This window comes from Eschrichtius robustus, chromosome 10 (genome assembly GCF_028021215.1).
Source record: "Eschrichtius robustus isolate mEscRob2 chromosome 10, mEscRob2.pri, whole genome shotgun sequence".
NCBI lineage: Eukaryota > Metazoa > Chordata > Mammalia > Artiodactyla > Eschrichtiidae > Eschrichtius > Eschrichtius robustus.
In genome coordinates, this window is record NC_090833.1 from 75,257,457 (window position 1) to 75,278,890 (window position 21,434).

Consider the following 21,434-nt stretch of genomic DNA (forward strand, 5'->3'; position numbering starts at 1 on the left):
AAAAGTCACATAAATTTTTTTCTGGGATGAAATGTGAAGACCTGCCAGTTAACATGTAAACATTATAATTTATAGAGTTTTGATTTGGATATATAAAGTCATGTTTATTATGAAAGAACAAACTGAAGAATAAGTAGGTGCCCAGATATTCTTAATAGCAGCCTACTTATGTTAGGTAATACCTCTAAAGGCTTAAATATTCAAGTCCTAGTTCCATACATCTTAGATATATATGATGTTGGGCTTAACTTGTCCACGGCCTTTTTTCCACATCTGTAAAATTAGAATACCATGTATTTCCCTGAATAATTTTCAGAGATAAATATATGAAAACATTTATGAATTTAATGAAATATAGGCTATTACCAACTATCATTGCATACTCTTACACAGCAGTACACTACTTCTTAAAGCACCAGAAAGAATCAGTATACCTCTAACTTAGTTACTTAAACTGCCTGTATTTAATAGAATAATTTCCAGAAGGTCAAAAAATTCCTTACCTAAATATAGTAAAGTACCCTATTTCTTCCTGGCAAATTTTTAAATAGACAAAGCCATTTACGGTTCTACAAAATCCCTTCTTTATATCTTTTTGAAGTAGCTCATATTAGTTGAAAACATCCAATTATAATTTCCATTAAGTAAAATGATTGCTATAAAAAAAGTGTTTGTATATTTCTGTATATGTGGATAGCCTGATAATGTATGTAATGAAGTACCTTTAACACATCAGGAAGCATCTTCTGTAACTTCTTCTCTCCTATGATACAGAAACACTGCTGAAGCATTTCTTTTTTGTCTGATATATAGAAACTAACTGGTTTTAATGCCACAGTCAGGTCTAATCCACCTTCTTCAAGGTCACTGTGCTCTGCCAAGAATAACTCTTTTTCCAGAGTTGGCAAAAGATATTTGGCTTCCTAAAATTAAAAGAGATAAAGAACCATTAAACAATAGAAATATGTCTATAATGTCATACATTTTCATTTAATAAAATCTTCGTTAAACATTTCCAAATTCTTTTTTTGCACAAATTATTTATTTAAAACCATAGGAAAGATTATTTAATTGCTCAGTATTCTTTGAAGTTACTCTCCACTCTGTAATTATCAATAAATTGAGAAAAAGTGAAGAGATAATATCTTAGGACACACAAATGAAAATATACTCAATACTGAATGATTTCCTACAATTTTAGACTTGTGGAATACGATATTCCTCCAGTAGACAATTCACCCAAGAATTTTATGTATGCGTTGTCATTCTTCTTAATTCATAAAAAGAAATGGGATAGCAGCAAAAATGTTATAAACCACAAATATTATATAATAAAGTATCATTGCTTACCAGAAGCTATTGTCATTTTTTAAAATAAAGATTTCTTTTTTAAAAATATTTATTTATTTATTTTTGGTGGCATTGGGTCTTAGTTGCAGCACACGGGCTCTGTAGTTTGCAGCGCGCAGGCTCTCTAGTTGAGGCGCATGGGCTCAGTAGTTGCAGCGTGCAGGCTTAGTTGCCCCACGGCATGTGGGATCTTGGTTCCCCAACGAGGGATCGAACCCGCGTCCCCTGCATTGGAAGATGGATTCTCAGCCACTGGGCCACCAGGGAAGTCTCTATCATTTTAAAAACTGTTATATATCTAATGATATTCAAAGCAGGCAAGTAATTTAAGACATTTCAATCAATTTTACTTCCTATCTCCCAAATCTATCCAGTCTCTCCAAATCTACTGCCATAATCCTGATCCAAGGTACCATCCTCTTTTTGCCTAGATTATCTGTAGCACTTAACTGGACTCCCTACATCTAATCTGAGGTCTTGCCAATCTGTTTTGTATACTGTCACCAAAATGGATTTTATAAAATGCACATGTACTCATCCTTCCTATTTACTGATATAAGCTGTCAATGACTTCCCACTGTTCTTAGGGTAATATAGTCTATTAGGTCCTTCATACTCATTGTGTTCCAAACACAACGACCTTGTCTGAACTACTCAAACATAAAGTGTTCTCCCTTCATTTCATACAGGCAGGGCTTTTGTACACACTGTTCTTCTGTCTAGGAGAGTCTTTCTTCCCCACTTCCCCATCACTCTATACTCCCAAGATCAACAAACTCAGGTATCAATTTAAAAGTCATTTCCTAAGGAAAATCCCTAACTATATTATTCAAGTAGGTTTCCTTTTTATACTTTCTAATGCAATTGTTTAAAATGCAGTTTAAAAACAGGCTAATTTTAAAGAATACTATGATAATTACACTGAAAAAGCAAAGGTTAGCTCTTGTTCTAATTGCTCACAAAGCAATTCAGGTGTTAGCAAGGATGTAAAGGAACTGAACTCCCATAGAGTGCTAGTAGGAATATAAAATAGTGCAGCTGGTTTGGAAAACGGTTTGTAGTTCCTTATAAAGTTGCCATACGATGCAGAAATTTCATTCCTGGATATATATCCAAAAGAAATGTAACCATAATTACACAGAAACTGCACAGAAACTGGCACACAAATGCTCACAGCAGCATTATGCATAATAGCCAAAAGTTGGAAACAATCCAAATGTCTATCATTTGATAAATGAAAAAATTAAATGTGGTACTAGCCACACAATGAAATATTATTCAGCTACAAAAAGAAATGAAGTACTGATATGTGTTAAAACATGGGCAGACTCTGAAAAAAAAATATGCTAGGTGAGAGAAGCCAGACACAAAAGATCACATATGATTCTATTCATATAAAATGCCCAGAACAGGGAAATTTATAAGTCTATAGAGGGGACTTCCCTGGTGGCTCAGTGGTTAAGAATCCGCCTGCCAATGCAGGGAACACAGGTTCGAGCCCTGGTCTGGGAAGATCCCGCATGCCGCAGAGCAACTAAGCCCGTGTGCCACAACTACAGAGCCTGCGTTCTAGAACCGCAGCCACAACTACTGAAGCCGGCACGCCCTAGAGCCCGTGCTCCGCAACAAGAGAAGCCACCACAATGAGACGCCCACACATCGCAACAAAGATTAGCCCCGCTCGCCACAACTAGAGAAAGCCCGCGCGCAGCCACGAAGACCCAACGCAGCCAAAAAAAAAAATCTACAGAGATAGAAAGTAGATTAGTGATTGCCTAGGGATGGAATGGGTATATGGGTGTAGGGGTAGTAGGGATGACAGCTAAAAATTACACATAGGGTTTCTTCTGGGGATGATGAAAATATTTTAAAATTGACTACAGTGATGGTTGCACCACTCTGTGACTATACTCAAAAACCAGTGAACTGTATACTTGAAATTAGTAAATTGTACGGTATGTGAATTATACCTCTATAAAGCTGTTAACAACAACAATAGGGAATGCAATACACAACAAATATTATGGCACTATTGGAATTTTGCGATGTTCTCTACATGCCTAATATATAATGACTTCTTTTTTTCTTTTACAAATACAGTTACTTCTCATGAGAAGTACAGTTTAGTTCTGTATGCAAATGCTTATAGAATCCTTATTATTGGTCTCCCCATAATAATAAAGAGTACTAAAGACATGTACACTATTTAAGATGAGAATGGTGATATCCAAAACTGAATCTAAAAGGGGTGGAAAAAATGCATAGATCTCTAACTATTGAAGAATTTGGGGAAAAAAAGATGGCGGTTAAGGGAAAAAACACTACCCCTAGAAAAATCCACCAGACCCCGATAGCTGTATGGTCCAACAGTCAAGTTCCAACATATCTTTGAGAAAAAGATATAAACTACTCTGGAACACACCAAAAAAAATGCAAAGCTTTCCCAACTCAATCCATAAGGTTACCATAACCCTGATACCAAAACAAGACAGGATAACTACAAAAATAAAAACAATAAGCTGATTTAACTTAAGAACATAGGCACAAAAGTAAAAATACTGAATTTCAGCGGAGTACAACAACCAAATCAACAAATCAAATAGTATTTATCCCAAGAATGCTGAGGACAATTCAATATAAGTTAACTTATCAATAAAATTACATAATCAGATTAAGAAGCAAAACTACTGATCACCTCAACAGAATGCCCTAAAGGCATCTGATAGAACTCTATAACCCTCAGAAAACCACGAATTAAAGAAAATTTCCTTAACTTGATCAAAGGTATCTTTCAGAACCTATGGCAAATACACTTACTGGTGTAAAATTAGAAATGTTTCCACTACAAAAAAGAATGGGAAAAGAATGCCTACTATGAACGCTTGTGTTCAACACTATACTAAAAGCCTTAGATTAAAAAGAAAGAAAAGGACTTCCCTGGTGGCGCAGTGGTTAAGAATCCGCCTGCCAATGCAGGGGACATGGGTTCGAGCCCTGGTCTGGGAAGATCCCACATGCCGCAGAGCAACTAAGCCCGTGTGCCACAACTACTGAGCCTGCGCTCTAGAGCCCGTGAGCCACAACTACTGAGGCTGCGTGCCACAACTACTGAAGCCCGCGCGCCTAGAGCCCGTGCTCCACAAGAGAAGCCACTGCAATGAGAGGCCCGTGCACCGCAATGAAGAGCAGCCCCCACTCACTGCAACTAGAGAAAGCCTGTGCGCAGCAACGAAGACCCAACACAGCCAAAAATAAATAAATAAAAATTTAAAAAGAACAAAAAATAAGAAATATCAGGGCTGAAAAAGAATATATATATGTATATGTATAACTGAAGCACTTTGCTGTACACCTGAAACTAACACAACACTGTAAATCAACTATACTCCAATAAAAAATTAAAATTAAAAAAAATTTTAAAATAAAAAAAAAGAATTCAGGGCTGACAAGAGTTAATAAAGAGGCTGCATATCAAACGATTAATGGGGAAGCACTGAGACTTCCATGATTTTCCCTTCATTTCTGTGTTGTATACATTTAAAGTATGTATTCATGCATTTGTTTTATAATGTAAGCAAACTTTTTTTAAAAAACTTTACTATCTTGCTAGGTCGATGGAGCATAAAGAACATGGCTTTTATAATCAGATATTGCATTCGAATGTAGGCGTTATTAACAAACTGTGACTGTGGGTAGACTTCCTTAACCTCTTTGAGCCTCAATTTTCTCATCTTGTAACATGGAGGAAGAGAGAAATAAAGCGCGGCTCGCAAGGGCACTGAAGGGTAGTTCCTGACCCATACTTTTCAAGGAGACTGAGGAGACCACAGGAGTGGAAGAAGCCAAAAGCAGTATGAGTCAGACGATCGGTAAATTCGGAAACTTTAAGTTCTAGACGTGGGAGTGTGGGGTTCAAGGGAACTCAGGAGCATGAACTTCAAACACGGGACCCCTTAGGATCGCAGCGCTAACATGAGATACCTCCGGCTCCGCATCCCGCTGCCACATTCCGCTCCTCGCCCACCTTCTTCCGGAAACGCAGCCGCTTCGAGAAGCGGCGAGAAGAGCACGCACGCACCTGCTGCAAGGAGCCGGAGACGCTGGCAGATGAGTCAGTGCTCCTCCGCTTACGGCGCTCACTGCGCTCCACGCTGCTCCCACCCCAGCAGCTGCCGCCGCTCCCACCGCCAGTGACACTTCCACTCAAGCTGGTGTTCCCACAGCAGGTGACGCTCCCGCAGCCGCTGGCGCTCCCGCAACCGCTGGTGCTTCCACTGCCGCCGCTGGCGACGGCGGGAACCGGGTCCGGCGCCGCGAGCGCCGCCGCCGCCTCCTGACCGCTTCGTTTGCGCCGCTTCTCCCGGGAAGACTTCTTCCCAGTCATGATCCCGCCGCTGCAACCATCCGGGGAAATCCCGCCGCTTCTGGATCGACCGAAAGCCTGCCGCAGCAGCTAGCGACGGGCACGGGCGTCGCAGCTTTGACGTCACTTCCGGCCGCATCGCTAACGTCAGGAGGCGTTTCTGGAGGCGGGGCCGGGGCCAATAGCGCTGCCTCCTCCAGCCGAGGAGGTAAGCTTTAGTTTGCGTCAGGTGAGCAGCGTGGGTGGTCTTTTGTTGTTTGTTTTCATACCCCTACAAAGGGCCCAAGGCGGAGCATTACAACAGCTCTTTGCCTTATTGACACTGTTTTTCAATCTTTGTCTATATACAATACACAGTAAGGTAAAAGGTATATTGTTTGATTCTCCAGTGTCATTTGTCTTTCAATTTTTGTTTGACGCTAACAACAATAAAGAAAATTTAAGGGAAATCTCATTATCCTCATCACGTGGATAGACTTTTTTTAAATGTATTTTAGGGAGTTGTACAAGAGTTGGGTCTTCTGCTTCTTTGTTTTTCCCATTAACACTACTCTCTGGGCATGATTCCTTTTCGCTCTAAAGGCCCTTGACGCTTGTATTTATTCTTTCTCAATTTATTTAATATTCAAGTACTGGCGCTTAGGTTGTTGACAGCCTGGCCCATTGTCAGAAAAATGCTGCTATAAATAACTTAAGAAAAATTTACATTATTTTGTACTCAAAAAAAAAGAAATTGATCAAAGGATATCAGCATCTTATTTTTCTTCTATTTAATCGAGTTCCTTTGAAAAAGAAAGGCTGAACCAACTTAGAATGTCATGCATATACTGAAATCTTTTTAAGAATTTGTTCTAACACATGATAATAGTAGTTTTAACTTGTATTCTTGACTTACAATGTTGAATACTTTTCCACTGTTTGGAACACTGTTTCCTCATCATCAAGTAGTCCGGTATTGTTTAACCATTTATCTACCAGAATAAGTATAGCGACCTGCTAAATGTAAATTAATTCTTTATGTTGGGGAAAGAGGAGCAGGAATAAAATACTATTGGCATATTAGTGTTGCTACCTTTTCTCTGTTCCTTCTTTCCTCATAAACTGCCGTTTCACACTAGTTCTTGGTTTTTTGAAGGAGAGGAAAACAAGAAGAGTTTAGTAGTGGAGGTGACCAATAAGGAGATCCCAGACCATTTTTTAAAGGGATTTGAGGCAAGAAATGCAAAAGAAAAGGAGCAGTGTGTGAGGGCAGCAATGGAAAAGAATAGAAGAGAATTTAGGGACTATTTCCGGAGATTATGTATTTCCTGCACAGAGTGCATGAGGGACAAGAAAAAGACGAGTGAGTTTTTGAAAATAGATTATGGGTCATAGTTTTATGATTGTTAGCTTTTGTGGGCTGCTGTGTGGGATTTTTGGATCTAAACACAAACCAAGTTTTAAAATCAGAGATCAAGAACACATAAAAAAATGTGTCACCGTTTGGCTTGGGTGGTCTCAGCTGAGGCCTTTAGCCACGGAAGGAAAAAGGTAAGGATAGGGCAACACTAGCTGGGTGGTAGTAATTTTCTAACTTTCATTGAGGTGATAGAAAGCAGTTGAAAAAAGAAACCTCCCTTTGACCACATTCCCTACCTGTCTCAGTCACTCAGCAACTATTTAGTAAGTGCCTAAAACAAACCAGGTTGCAGGGGCAATCCCAGGTCTGGGAAAATAGCTGTCTCCACTCCCCATTCCACCCGTATATTTGCCTTCTAAAGTCAATGCTGAGGCCAAGCCCACTGTGCCCTCAGGAGTTCCATATTGGCCTCATTAAGTCTCATGCCTGAAAGGAATGGGAGTATTACAGTATATTCACAGACAGAATAAATACATAAAATAAATAACATGTAATGGTTGTGACCTTGTTACGAACTGAATTATGTTCCTCTAAAATTTATATGTAGAAACCCTAACTAACCCAATGTAACTATATTTGGGGTAGGAAGTTTAAGGAGGTAATTAAGCTTAAATGAGGTCATGAGGACAGGGAAAGGGCTTTGACTCATGGTGTGAATATGTCAGAGACATCACAGGTTGGCTGAGAGTCAGTGAGAGGCCATTGTCTATTTAGGTTGAACCATATGAAATTGCCTTTTTTGTAGGTCAAAACTGGTTGAATGGTGACAGTTTCATATGGTTCAACCCAATATTATAGAGCTTAAGAGGGCCAGCACTAAATATTGTTATGAACTTAAAAGCTCTGCAAGCAGATGCAGGACTGCTTTTCTGCCCTGGAACAAATATACGGGAGGGTAGACAGAGATTGGGATTTATATGCCATTTTTATAACTACTCTTCAGCAACCCAGTGAGCATTAATCACAGTGATTGGCTAGGGACAGGATGCATTAATGCTGGGGCCAATCAGTACTTCTCTGGAATCTTATAAAGAGACATTAGATGAGAATTTTGCTCTTTCATCTTAAATGATGAACTATAAGGAAGTTACCTCATAGCTGCTAGTTGTCATGTTCCCTGACCTGGGAAGGATGCTACGAGAATGAGACCAACAAGAGACACTTGCTGGAACAAGACACAGAAAGTCCTAATGGTGTCATTTTTCATCAGTGAGCCAATAATTTTTTTTTTTAAGCTGATCTGTTACTTTCTGTCACTTGCAATGTAGAGTCCTAATTAATACAACTTACAACACGTAAGATGTTCCATGAACAGCATTTTTTTCTGCTGCCCCATATCTTTCCTAGAAATATACCCTCCGAGACTATTCAAAAACCCCACCTCCACTCATCTTAACTACATCTAAGGTTTCACTTCTTATTTAAAACCCTTCCAAATCACTTGCATTCTGAACCCTGCTAAGATTAGCCGCTTTTTCCTTTGTAACCTACTGTTCTCCCTACAGAGCAACCAAAACTGTCTACTGCAGGCACTTGCTAATATCTTCTTCAAAATACTGTTAGTTCTCATGAACAGAGGCTGTGTATTACATATCTTTGTAGTCTCAACATATAATACAGTATCTGGCACATGCTAGAAACTCAATGCTTGTTAAACTCTGTACTGAGAAGTTGCAGATCCACACAGAGCTTCTTTCTATGTCGCCACTGTGGTAAATGGCATTAATGGCTCCAGGTCTTCACCTCTCTGTATTCATGCCCTTTGCCATGTAATTTGATAATGTCCTTCTGCCACTGACTAGAGACATAATTCCTGCAAAGTGGAGTCAGCCATATGACTTGATGAAGCCAAGGGGATATTAGCAGATGTGCAGCAAGCAGTCTCAAAAAAAGCTTGTGCAGTTAGGATGGTCCACTCTTGTGCTTCCACCATCACCATGAAAATTATATACTCAGACTAGCCCATTAGTCCCAGGAGAAAGAGGAGACAAATTGGGCTCAGCTGCCCCAGCTAAGCTATCCAGTCAAGTCCAGAGTAGAGTCACAAATGAGCCTCGCCAGGATCAGCCAAACCCCAAACTTGTAACTCCTGAGCTAAATAAATGCTATCGTTTTTGTTATTGTTTTCTGTGCAGTATTACTGTGGCTATAGTTAACTTATATGCATACTTTCTAGACTCCCCCTGCCCCCTCTTTCCTTGTATTTCTCTGCTAGTTATGAGAAGGACCTTCAACGCTGTTTGATATCAAATGAGTCACTGTTCAATGCTACAGCTGTAGGATGGGTAGATATGATTCTTATATTCTAACAGAAATGCCTTTATATTTCATGGTGAGGTTCTGTGGCATTATAAAGAAGTGTAAGGATATTTGTGTTTAGAGTTCCAACCAACTGCTTTCATTAAAAAATCATCAGGACACCACCACCCCCTACCACCTACATGGGCACTTTTTCCCCCCATAGCAATAAAATCTAGCATTTTTCTTTTCCTTTTAAATATTCTTTGTACACAGCAGTCACTTTCACTGTTAAAGAAGATGTTAGACTTGGTTAACTTTGAAAGTAATGCTTGATAAACACATTATGTGGCAGATATTTTGCTAGGCTTTTTTTTTTTTTTTTTTGGCTGCGTTGGGTCTTCATTGCTACGTGCGGGCTTTCTCTAGATGCGGCGAGCGGGGGCTGCTCTTCGTTGCGGTGCGTGGGCTTCTCTTTGCTGTGGCTTCTCTTGTTGCAGAGCATGGGCTCTAGGTGCACAGGCTTCAGTAGTTGGGCTCGCAGGCTCTAGAGCGCAGGCTCAGTAGTTGTGGTGCAGGGGCTTAGTTGCTCCGCGGCATGTGGGATCTTCCCGGACCAGGGCTCGAACCTGTGTCCCCTGCATTGACAGGTGGATTCTTAACCACTGCGCCACCAGGGAAGCCTGTATTTTGCTAGGCTTTTACACAAATATCTTATTCTTCTATTTTATGAAATCTCAATGTAGAGATGTGTAAACTGGGACTGAGGTTAAGCAACTTGCCTTAACTCATTAGTAAGTGGTGGAAATATCACTGAACTATATGGCTTTTTAACTCCAAAGCCACTACTCTTTTGCTATATTACACTGCATCTCTGGTTGCTCTTACTATTGAAATTTTAAATGATGTAGATGTAAGCAAACATTTCTTGAATTTATTAGTTCCTTTGAGGACACAAGAATGAAAGAAATGTGGTTTGAGGACTTGTTTCAGGCCACCTTTTTCTGCTCTATGTATCAACCTTACATGCCACTACCAACCATCATAGTTGCTATTATGATAAAGTGAAGTGGCTACTACAAATCGAGATTTTTCTCCATATGGATATCCAGTTTTGCCAACATCATTTTTTAAATGTAATTTTGTTGTTTTGTTACTACTGACTTGTCAAAAAAATTTACTTGACCTCTTTCAGTTTCTTCACCTGTAAAAGTAAGATTACTAGCAGTACTTGCCCCATGGAAATAATGGTAAACATAGGAAATAGCATAATGTACTTGCTTAATGCATGCTATTTAGTTTACTTAAATTCATCTGTTCTTTGCAATGCTGCTCAACTGGTTGGTTTTAAATACAGTTGCAAACCATTGAGTAAACATTGCTATATCATATGCCTTAAATGTAGAGTGATGTTATCTCTATCACATCATATCTAATGAAAATATCATTGCCACTTGGACATTATACTTTTCTGATTTATTATAAAGTGTCCAGGAAACCTAGGGTCAAGTTTTAAGTCCCAGGAATTCATCTTAGGCCTAGGATCAATATCAGCCTACCTACTTTACAGAAGTATGTTGGTCAACCTTCTCCTCTAAAACTTCCATTACCCACCTTATTCTGAAGGCTATTTTCCTCCATGACAGGCACGAGTGGTTTACTTTTGCCCTCAAAGTCAAGATCCTGCCTTTCTTAGTATCCCTGGAAAACAAGCATCCTAATTTCAAATATTAAACAAATAAAACCTGATAACCACTTTGGGAAGCAGACAGGTGGAAAAATATTTAAGAACAAGCAAAACTTTAAAAAAATGTTCCCCCATCTTTGCTGAGATGGTAACTAGAATGCCAACTATACCATTTTTATTCTCCTAACCTCCTTTAGTTAAGGGAAGGAAAACATCATTAAGGAAGCTCAGATATGATGCAATCAAGTAAAAAAAAAAAAATCAAACAAAAAACAGGTACTAATCACCTGTGAATATTCTAGCCACAATAGTCAAATTTCAATCTAACCAAGCCTTTGGATTTAGCTTTCGGTTTATAGGAAATAGGTGTGGCAGGCAAATTCTAAGAGGGCCACCAGAGATCCCTCTCCCTGGTATTCATAACCTTGTGTAATCCACTTTTCTTGAGTAATTAACTTCCAAGCAATAGAGTATCTTGATGTTGAGGGGATGTCATGTTTGTGATTAAATTATAAAGATTCTTGTTGGTCCTGCTAGCAGACTCTCTCTTCCTGGCTTTGATGAAGCAACTAGCCATGTCAAGGAGGCCCACCAGGCAAAACTGATGGCAGCCTCTGGCCAACAGCCAGCTAGGAACTGAGGTCCTTAATTCAGCAATCAAAAACAACTGAACACTAACTACTTAAGTGAGCTTAAAAAAATGCATCCTTCCCCAGTCAGGCCTTCAGATGAGACCCCAGCCTTGGTGGGCACCTTGATTGCAGCCTCATGCGAAACAAAGAAGCAGAGGAACCAGCTAAGTTGTGGCAGGATTCCTCACTCACAGAAAATTTGAGATAATAAATGTGTGTTATTTTAAGTCACTAAGTATTGAGGTAATTTATTAAGCAACAGTAGGTAATACAGTAGGGTTATAAGAATATTTTTTACAAATACAAAACAGGAGTAGTTAACATTCTGGATTGGCCAACACACTTCAAAGTCAATGATAAAAAAAAAAAAAGGAGATGGAGGAACTGTTGTAGATTAAGAGACCAAACAGCCATATAACCAAATAACTAAATCCAATACATAAACCTTGATTTTTTAGATTAGATCCTTTAGAACAAAAGTTATAAAAAACATTCTTAGGACAATGAGGAAATTTGAATATACACTGGATATTGGATGTTATGAAATTACTAATTCTTTTAGTATGTGGTTATTAATAAGAATATTCTTTAAAATGTTTTTTTCTTAAAAGATGCATAATGAAGTTATTTAGTTGATAAGTGTGTTATTTGTAACTTATTTTTAAATAATTTCAAATGGAAGTATTAACAATAGAGATAAAGCAAATATGGCAAAATGTTAACTGCAGAACCTAGTTGGCAAGTCCATGAGTGTTCATTGTATGTATGAACATTTTCATTAAAAAATTGAAACGAAACACATGGAAAAATGAAGTTAAATGAAAGTCTTCAAAATTGTATTTATAATGACAACTACACTCTGTGCTACAGACTGAATGTGCCTCCTCAAAATATGTTGAAACCTAATCTCCTACGTGATGGTATTTGGAGGTGGAGCCTTTGGGAGGTGATTAGATCATGAGAGTGGAGCCCTCATGATTGAGGGGTCCCCAGAGAGCTCCCCCCTCCCTTCTGCCATGCAAGGACACAGGAAGACAGCATCTAAGAGCCAGAAAGTGGGCCCTTACCAAACACCAAATATGCCAGCACCTTTATCTTGGACCTTCCAGTCTCTGGAACTGTGAGAAGTAAATGTTTGTTGTTTAAGCCACGAAATCTATGGTATTTTTGTTGTAGCAGCCGAAACAGACTGAGATACTGTGTATAATTTTCTACAGAAAAATGCACTAGAAATTAGAGTAATTATAAATTATTTTTTTAAATGATTGAATAACATTTCCTATTCTCAGGTGGGTAATTTATATCTCAAGACCTCTAGGAAGGATGATACGTCACAAATGATCCTCTATACATTTTATTATTTTTTCACAAAATAACCATAATATACAGTGATAAGTGCTAAGGAAGCCATAACCCAGTCTTATCCCCAGAATTATCTTTGTGAAGAAGGTTTTTAGCTATGCTTCTTCCATTACTTTAAGATTATGAGGTAGATAAAAAAATTTTGTCACATTGTTATAAATTCAGCTAGTCATGAAAAAAATATCATAACATGCTCATTTTATTTATTTATTTATTTTTTGGCCACATCGTGTGGCATGGGGGATCTTAGTTCTCTAACCAGCGATTGAACCCTGCCCCCCTGCAGTGGAAGCGTGGAATCCTAACCACTGGACAGCCAGGGAATTCCCTAAAATGCTCATTTTTAAAAATGTAATGCCAGAGGGACTATAATAGTTAATGAATTAGAGACAATGATAACTTAGCTCTTTTGCAGGCAACTGTTTCTAAGGCAATATGAAGGACATTAACTCCAAGACGTTTACCACTGGAGGTGATTTGGCAACATTTATCAAAGTTTAAAAATGTGCATTAACTTGACCCACCAATTCCAAGTATAAAATGTATCCTAAGGAATTAGTAAGAAACTTGTGAGATTTGCCATAGCATTGCTTGATAGCTGAAAATAGGAAACAATGTCAGATAATAGGAAATGGGCACATCGATATAACATAATATTATATTTATTAAGGTGGAAATATGTGTACTATATGTCAAGTTTAAAAATCAGGTTATTGAACAACGTGTATCATACAATCCTTTTTTAAAAAAATAAAACATGTTTACATACCAATTGATATGGCACAAGATGTCAAGAATGATTCTCTCTGGGTAGTGGAATTATCGGCAATTTTTATTTAATGTGTGTGTTTTATTCAATGAATGTGTATTTTTCTATTCAGAAAAAAATAATAAGGGAATCATGGAAAAAAGTAACTTAAAAAAAATCTTTAAAACAATTAGATCACCACTTATCACTTATCTTTCAAGTGGGATTTTTTTTCCTTTTTGCTAAACTGTATTTTGTAATTTTTCTTCAATAAACATGACATAACAGTATAATAAAAGTGGTTATAAAAACACTTGTACACTAATGGGAAGCAAACAGTGTTTACCATTTGCCACCCCTTACATTTTGAAGAGTAAACTCCTATTCTTAACGAAGACTTTACATCCTACCATTATTCAAAGGTACCTAGTATTTCAAAATATTGCAGATAAATTGTACTTACAATTGCATGCTAAACATGACATGTTAAAAAGAAAGCACTGTATTGTAAGCACTGAACCAGGCTGACCCAGTTATACTCTTAATGCAGTCATTTAACTTTGACTTAACCCCCTAGATCCCAATTCAACAAAAAGCAAAGCACGGGTAACTAATGGAACCAGCAAACAATATTTAACATCTGGGTACACACCAGAAAATTGCAATTTAATACTTAGCAAAATATATATCCCCTCAATTTACATTTTACCCATTCTCTTTTGATATTCCAAGTGTTTTTCCTTGGATTAATCTAGACAATCAAACCATTCCTCTCTTATTGGGGAAGAACTGTTCTTCTTAGACTGCAATTTGGCATTCCAAATCTGGCAAGCCAGGAAATTCATGGTTCTATATATCATAAATGTTGGGAATCATGCTCACTATTTTAGATTAAGAATAGTTTCACTTCTCTTAAGAAATTAAGGTTCTCTTAGACACAATAATTTATATAATTAATGGGTTGGTTCCCTCTTGGTGTTAGTTGCTAGGATGTTCATAGACAAATTTGTGACCCCCTCCCTCTCTAGGAAGTATGGCATGGTTTGTACTTTTCCTTTTTTCCATCATGATTCATCCCACTATCTTTACTTCTGAAAATAGAGGTAACATCACCCTACATTTAACAGGATTTGGGAATTAAATATCAAAGTGTTTATTAGCACTATACCGGGACCCTGTTAGAGGCTCAAAAATACTAATTTCCCATGACAGTCTCTGGACTTGCAAATAACAGTTTGATGTATTCTTGCTCGCTCAATTGCCTGATAATATTCAACACATTCCAAATTCCCTTTGATATAATGGAAATGACCAAAAATAGACAATCAGATATCGAAATTGGAATGAATAATGAAGTTACCTCAAATAGTGAAGGGGAAAAGAAACTGGATCATAAGCCTGTAGTCAATTTGGGGCTCCATCCGTCTGAACTGATACACATAACACAGCTTAGTAATTTGCTTTTACTTCAACTAAAAATGAGCCATCAAACAAACTTTCTATTTACAAAGGACTTAAATGAAGAAATTATATCTTTTCAATATATGGAATAATTTATAACAAACTTAATTTTAAAAATTCTAAAGTAGTTGTCCTAAAACAAGACCTTGAAATCAATCAGTGCTGTTGAAAGAATCCAGCAATGAAAATGAGTAGAGCAGAAATTAAATAAAAGACAACCACCAACAATTAACAGTCTGGGGTATATAAGTAGTAAAGCAGATTACATAAATAAAAGCCCTTGTCTTCTCCTAGTTGGCTAAGGTAAGGGAACTACACCACTGTAGTTGTGTTGCTGTTGGTCACAGATCATTCTTAATTTATCTCTGAACTATTAAAAAACCTATCCCCATTACCCAGGAAAATTTCACAGTTTATCAGTGCAAAAATTTTATTTCTCCTTTGTTTCCCCTTCCCCGCCCCCACTTTACAAGATCTGAAATTTTACTTAATCCACAGCATTCTTTTCATCATCTGTAATGTCATGTGAAATGTGAGGAAAAAAAATACTTAACAATTTAAAATCTCAGTCCCCTAGCCCACTGTTACAGTAAATTTAGGATAAGTCTACAGCATTCACTTACTTTAGCTGGTTCTGATACCGAGGCATACTTTTTTATTTGAGAATCAACGCCTAAAGATTTGGCTAATTGTACAGCGTTTGAATCATCACTGATAAGTGTCCCAAGAGCCACAAGAAGTCTAAAAGTGGCTTCCAGGTCTTGTACAACTTCCAAGACTGTGCTAATTACTGACAAGCACTGAGCTTTCCCTTCAATGTTATGGTCTTTATGAAAACAAACAGAATAGTTCAGGGTTAATGTAGCCAGAGCAATGTGAATGTTCTTATTGCTCCCTGATTTCAGTTCTATTGCATGGGATAGTAGTGATTCCCTCTGGGACATCATGAGTTTTTGTCCTGCCTGGCCAACAAAACAATTGCAAAAAGTCCTGAGAGCAAGCAGCTGGTTTGCTGGCTTTCCTTTAGGGTTCAGAAGACTGATGAGATGGCTGCTGAACCGAGCTCCTTCTTTTTCATTGCAGAAGTTCTCATTCACACTGGGATGTTTAATTGACAACCGAAGAATGTCAAGTGCAGGAAAGACAATATCTATTGAAAAGAAAAATTCATTAATGTTAAAAAAGCATTTTAAACATTAAAAATCATATGCCTGCTTTACAAAATATGTATACTTCTGAAACTTGTGTTAACTAATTTTTCATATTTATAGAGACTGTATTTATTGCTACAAGATCACATTACTTTAAAAATATGGTAACTCTCCTGGGTTATTAAAATAGCTTGACATACAGTGAGTATTCAATAAATCTTTGTGCAAAGAACAGGATTGGGACCTTGCTTTTAAAAAATCCTAAAACAAGACCAAAGAATTGAGGGAAAGTTCTTTATAGGAGAATTCCAGTTCACAAATGCCAATAGGACGCTTATTATACACACTGGTGGAAGGATTTATATTTAAGGGACTGGGTAGACACCATGTAAATGAATGCACTAAACAATCTTAACATCATTAAAACTGAGGAAAGCAGAAATTATGGGCCCTGTGATATAAAGGTAGTATGCAACATCATTTATAAAGGATATTCACCTGAAAAAAACTACTGAACCAGAATCTAATTATGTCTAGCAGGAAAAACAGAGATAGAGGAACACATTAAGTGATCAGCCAAATTCAAAATATGGGACATGTTGCAGGAAAAATGATTTTTTTCTCCAACAAATCAATTACATGAAAAAATAAAGGGGAAGAGGACACTTTTGGAATAAAAAGAATTAATTAACTAAATAAAAGAAAACATACTTATAGCAAATGTTTGTAGCCTATGTTTAACAGGTCAGATAGAGTTTCGTGGATGGCTTGCAGGGAATCCACAAATGCTCTGAAAGAGTATACAAAATGGTCCATGTATGGGATCATTACATTACCTTCAGATTCTCTTAAGGTATGTGACCAAAGCAAGACTATGAGTTACAGTGGTATAGTGAATCCTTTTTGTGAAGTTTTTCCCAATGCGAATTTCGACTAACATGTCAACTTTTATTTAATCTAAAAACACCAGTAGTATGGATAGAAATTAAAAGATATACTTTCTGCTTTCTAGTTACATTTTAAAGAGTGTTTCTGTACCTTCAGGCCAGTTAACAGCTTTCCATAAAATCTGAAGTTGCTGGGCTGTGGGTTTTTCTGAAGAATTATTACATATTAGAGATAGTATCTTTTCAAGAAGTACCAAGTCATCCTCAGTTAACTTCTTCTCTTCCGATGCAGTTCCATTAAGTTCCTTCAGTTTACCTAGAACCCAAATCCAAACCTTCAATATTCTCTAACTGTAATTAGGCAGATATATCACATAAATGCCAACATTTTCAATAAGAGTACTCTACCACACACCATGAGGAGGTAAGACTTTTCGCAGCAATTATCAAAGACCATAAAACAAGAATAATGCCTGGGAGTAATTTTAAGCTGAGTACAGTATAGAAAAAGAAAGATTACTGTGATGATTTTTATTTTACCTGTTGTCTTCTAAGATCTTCTAAAGCTTTTTGCTTTGAATAAGTTTTTAAGTATACCATATTATCATTTTGAATGCTTTTCAAAGTAATGTTATGTCATATATAAGTCAATCCCCTACTTTCTCAGATAGAAAATTTATAACAACTTTTAGCCAACTTATGGCAACTTCTATGACTGCCAATGAAAATAGTCAAAAAGCTAAATGTGTATTTATATTTAATTTATTGACTTAGTTTCATCTGTACATTTGACATCACATTTTTAAAAAAACATATTTAATTTGCTTCCCACCATACTGCCATTTCATGAAACTATTTCTTTAAAACTCTTCACATGCATCTTCAATATCAGCATCTTTGTCATCATTAATGTTACTTTGAGTCATCTAACACTATTTCCTCAAAAATTTTCATCTCCAAGAATAAAAAAGCCCAAATTTCCATCACAAAAGGTTTAAGAAGATACAATGTCCAAATTTACAAATTTTTATCAATCATAACTGGAAACTTGGATCTATTTCATTATTCTTTGGCACTAAAAATTGCTTAACACTAACAAAATATTAAAACAGTTTATTAAGGGAATGCAAAAAGCAAGAGATCTTTTATATTTGTACAAGAGTTTAAAAATGTCAAGTTGTCTAAAAGTGTGTATACACTTCTTTATTGTTCAAAAATACAGCAATTAAGAAAAGACCTATGAATGATTTTTATAAAGATAGTATGAAGGATGATGAGAAACAAAACAAAACAAACCCCCCCAAAACAATAACATCCCTGTCATATATTCAGGTATGTATGTTATCTTATCTCAATAGACTCTCACCATAATCTTTGAGGAAAACAGAGCTAGTAATACTCTCAGTCAAAAATAAACAAACAAACAAAAAACAAAACAAAACCTAGTCATTTTGTTCTGAGGAAAACATTAACAGAAAAAGCAATGAAAGCCAACTGAGCAGTTTCATTTTTACAGACAAGATCTTTGTTTTTTAAATGCTTCACTCGTTCGTTTTCATTATTTTTTTTCTGAAATCAGTTAAGAGCTTAGGGAATGCGACTGATATTTTTCCCCTTTAATTTTTTTTTCTCATTAAAGTCATCAGAAAGCATTTACTTATATTTGTGTAAGGTTTCTTATAAAGTATTAATGTCCATTATCAGATCGTGTATTTTTAGTTGACTTAATTGTGTAATACCAAAATACAAGTCTCTATCATGTAAGCACCTGATTCCCAGCACATGCTTAGGAGAGAAACAGCCTTGAGAGCAACTCAAGGAGTCTGTGGATATGTGAGAAAACTATTTAATTAAAATACACTTACCTAATATTTGTGTAGGGTTTGCTTGGTCAAAAGTGACAGCCTCTTTTTTAGGAAAATAAATATTCACTGTCTTAGATGCAGCTGATTGGTAGGCACTGTTCCCTATTTACAGAACAGAAGAAGGTGAAAATCATTCAGAGTGGTCAAAAGCAAGATTTTTCTAACTGACTTTTGTTTTCAAAATTACTGAGATACATAACTATTCAGTGCATGCAATAAAATAACAACCAACTTCAGAAAAAAAGAAAATAAATCCGTAAGATTTTATATACTGTATATATTTGTTAATATAATAAATTTCAGTTTTTGGAATGGGAGCTTCAATGTAAAACAAAGCCTTTCCATTTCATATTTTCTACTTCTCTCATATTTTTAAGATTCAATGTAAATTGAAAGTTTTTAAAAGATCAAAGAACACAAAACAATTATGAAACTTTCCATTTCCTTCTTCTCCAGGCATACTGATCTCTCTTTTCTCATTCCAAATCATGTAGTAGGCATTGTCATTTTCTCCAATAATTTTCTACATCATTTTTATAAATCCCTCCCAAGTTGTAAGCTCCTGAAGGGCATATGTATTTACTTCTTAAGTCCCCATTATAGCAACACTAACTCAGTATCTGATGATGAATAACAAACTGCCACAAGATGAAAATTCAACAATACTCAGTGAATAAAAGCTACTTCAACTAAAGCATAATTTAAATCTAATGTATGTCTTACATTCATTTCAAATCTTAATTTATACAACATTTTTGTTCTGACGTAAAATGAAGGTATTTTGCAAAAAATATGAATAAAACATTTTAATCTTCTGAGTATATTAGGAATAGAAAGGGGGAAGGTAGATAAATGAAGAATGAGGTAAGTGCACAAAATTAATTCTAATTGCTTACAAAGCATTAAAATATTTATTGACATGATCAAAGACACTGCCTGTACTCCTGGTTGTTAGAGTCTAGTTGTGGTAAGGAGATTGCAAATCAAATATCGTCCAAACAATTAAGTATAATGAAAAGTTCTCTGAAGGAAAAGTATAGGATGCATTGAGAGCTTATGATAGACTAGAGGATCTAGCAAGAGGTGTATGTGCATACCCAGGAAGTTTCACTGAATTCATTTAATAAATACTATACTGCAAAATTAAATAAAAAAGAAAAAGGAGGGAAAAAGCCAAACAATAATTAGTGGTCAAAATAGCAAAGTAGAGGGCACAAATATTCCCAAAGAGAACAGCGGTACCAAACTCCTGAGGTAGAAAACTGCATGCCATGCTCAAGACACTGATGCAGGCCAGTATGGAAGAAAAAAGGCAGAGAGGAATGTGATGCAAGGCAAGAGAAAGAGTCAATGGGAAGCTATTACAGGGTTTTAATCAAGGGAGGGGCATAAACAGAGGACGACTGAGAGACCAATTTGGAGGCCATTATTTCATTGGTCTAGGTGAGAGATGACAGTGGCTTAGATAAGGTATACAAAGGTCCATTACATACACCAAACTGTTAAAAACTTTAATTTCTTAAAAATGAGAGGAAGCACTGTTAACTTTAAGACTCTTTTGTAATACAACAGGTATAACATTACTAAGAATTTATTCCGTATAAAATGATTTACATATATTTCGTAATTTTAAACTCTTATTTCTAGGAAGTAGATATAACTTTACAAATGAGAAAAAGAGAGGCACAGAAACACAATGACTTGCTCAAGGTAAAACACATAAAAAGTAGTGGAACTGAGATTTGAATCTAAGCATTCTCACTCCAGAGTCCTTAATCTTAATTACTTACTACATTAAACTTCAATACTGCCAACCCATGTTACTTTCACAATGAAAAAAATAGCTTAAAAATCATATACCAACTTAGTTCTCAAGTAGAGTGGTGGGTTTATGAATATTTTATTATGCTCAATAACATATATGTCACACATATTCTCTTGTCTAAAATAATAAATAGGGAAATATATATGCCAAGATATCTGTCAAGCTTACAAGAGGTGAACCACAAATTCAGTTCTGCGTTTTACGGCAGCCTATACAGAGTAAAAAAGTATGCCTGCATATGTTCAACAATGCTAAACAAGTAAGATGTGTCAGGGTCTAGGCTGGATACTAAGAATAAAAAAAGTTAGTTGCTCAGGGGAAAGCCAAATATTCCAGGCCTAAATAGTAAAAGCAAATTCTTTCCTGAGTCCTCTCAATGTGTAATGTAGTAAATAATATTCTAAACACATTAAGTATATAAGAATGAAGCGGAAGAGATGGGAGTAACTCAGATTTTGTAAGGATA

General features: G+C 36.5%; 2 protein-coding genes across 3 annotated transcripts in view; both read right to left on the reverse strand.

Moving 5' to 3' along the window:
* Positions 1–5,818, reverse strand: part of CAAP1 (caspase activity and apoptosis inhibitor 1) — a 55,022-nt gene extending 49,204 nt beyond the window's left edge. The window contains exons 1-2 of one of the 2 annotated variants that reach the window (XM_068552445.1): positions 5,332–5,412; positions 723–923 (exon numbers count right to left, since the gene is read on the reverse strand). In XM_068552445.1, the coding sequence (XP_068408546.1) occupies positions 723–923; positions 5,332–5,358 (228 nt within the window). In that variant the 5' untranslated portion in view covers positions 5,359–5,412. The other variant, XM_068552444.1, reaches the window with a different exon arrangement.
* Positions 5,819–13,696: 7,878 nt separating this feature from the next.
* PLAA (phospholipase A2 activating protein) overlaps positions 13,697–21,434 on the reverse strand; it is a 38,408-nt gene continuing 30,670 nt past the window's right edge. The window contains exons 12-14 of the mRNA XM_068552275.1: positions 19,144–19,245; positions 17,430–17,594; positions 13,697–16,390 (exon numbers count right to left, since the gene is read on the reverse strand). Of these exons, the coding sequence (XP_068408376.1) occupies positions 15,825–16,390; positions 17,430–17,594; positions 19,144–19,245 (833 nt within the window). The 3' untranslated portion in view covers positions 13,697–15,824. The remainder of the gene's footprint in view (positions 16,391–17,429; positions 17,595–19,143; positions 19,246–21,434) is intronic.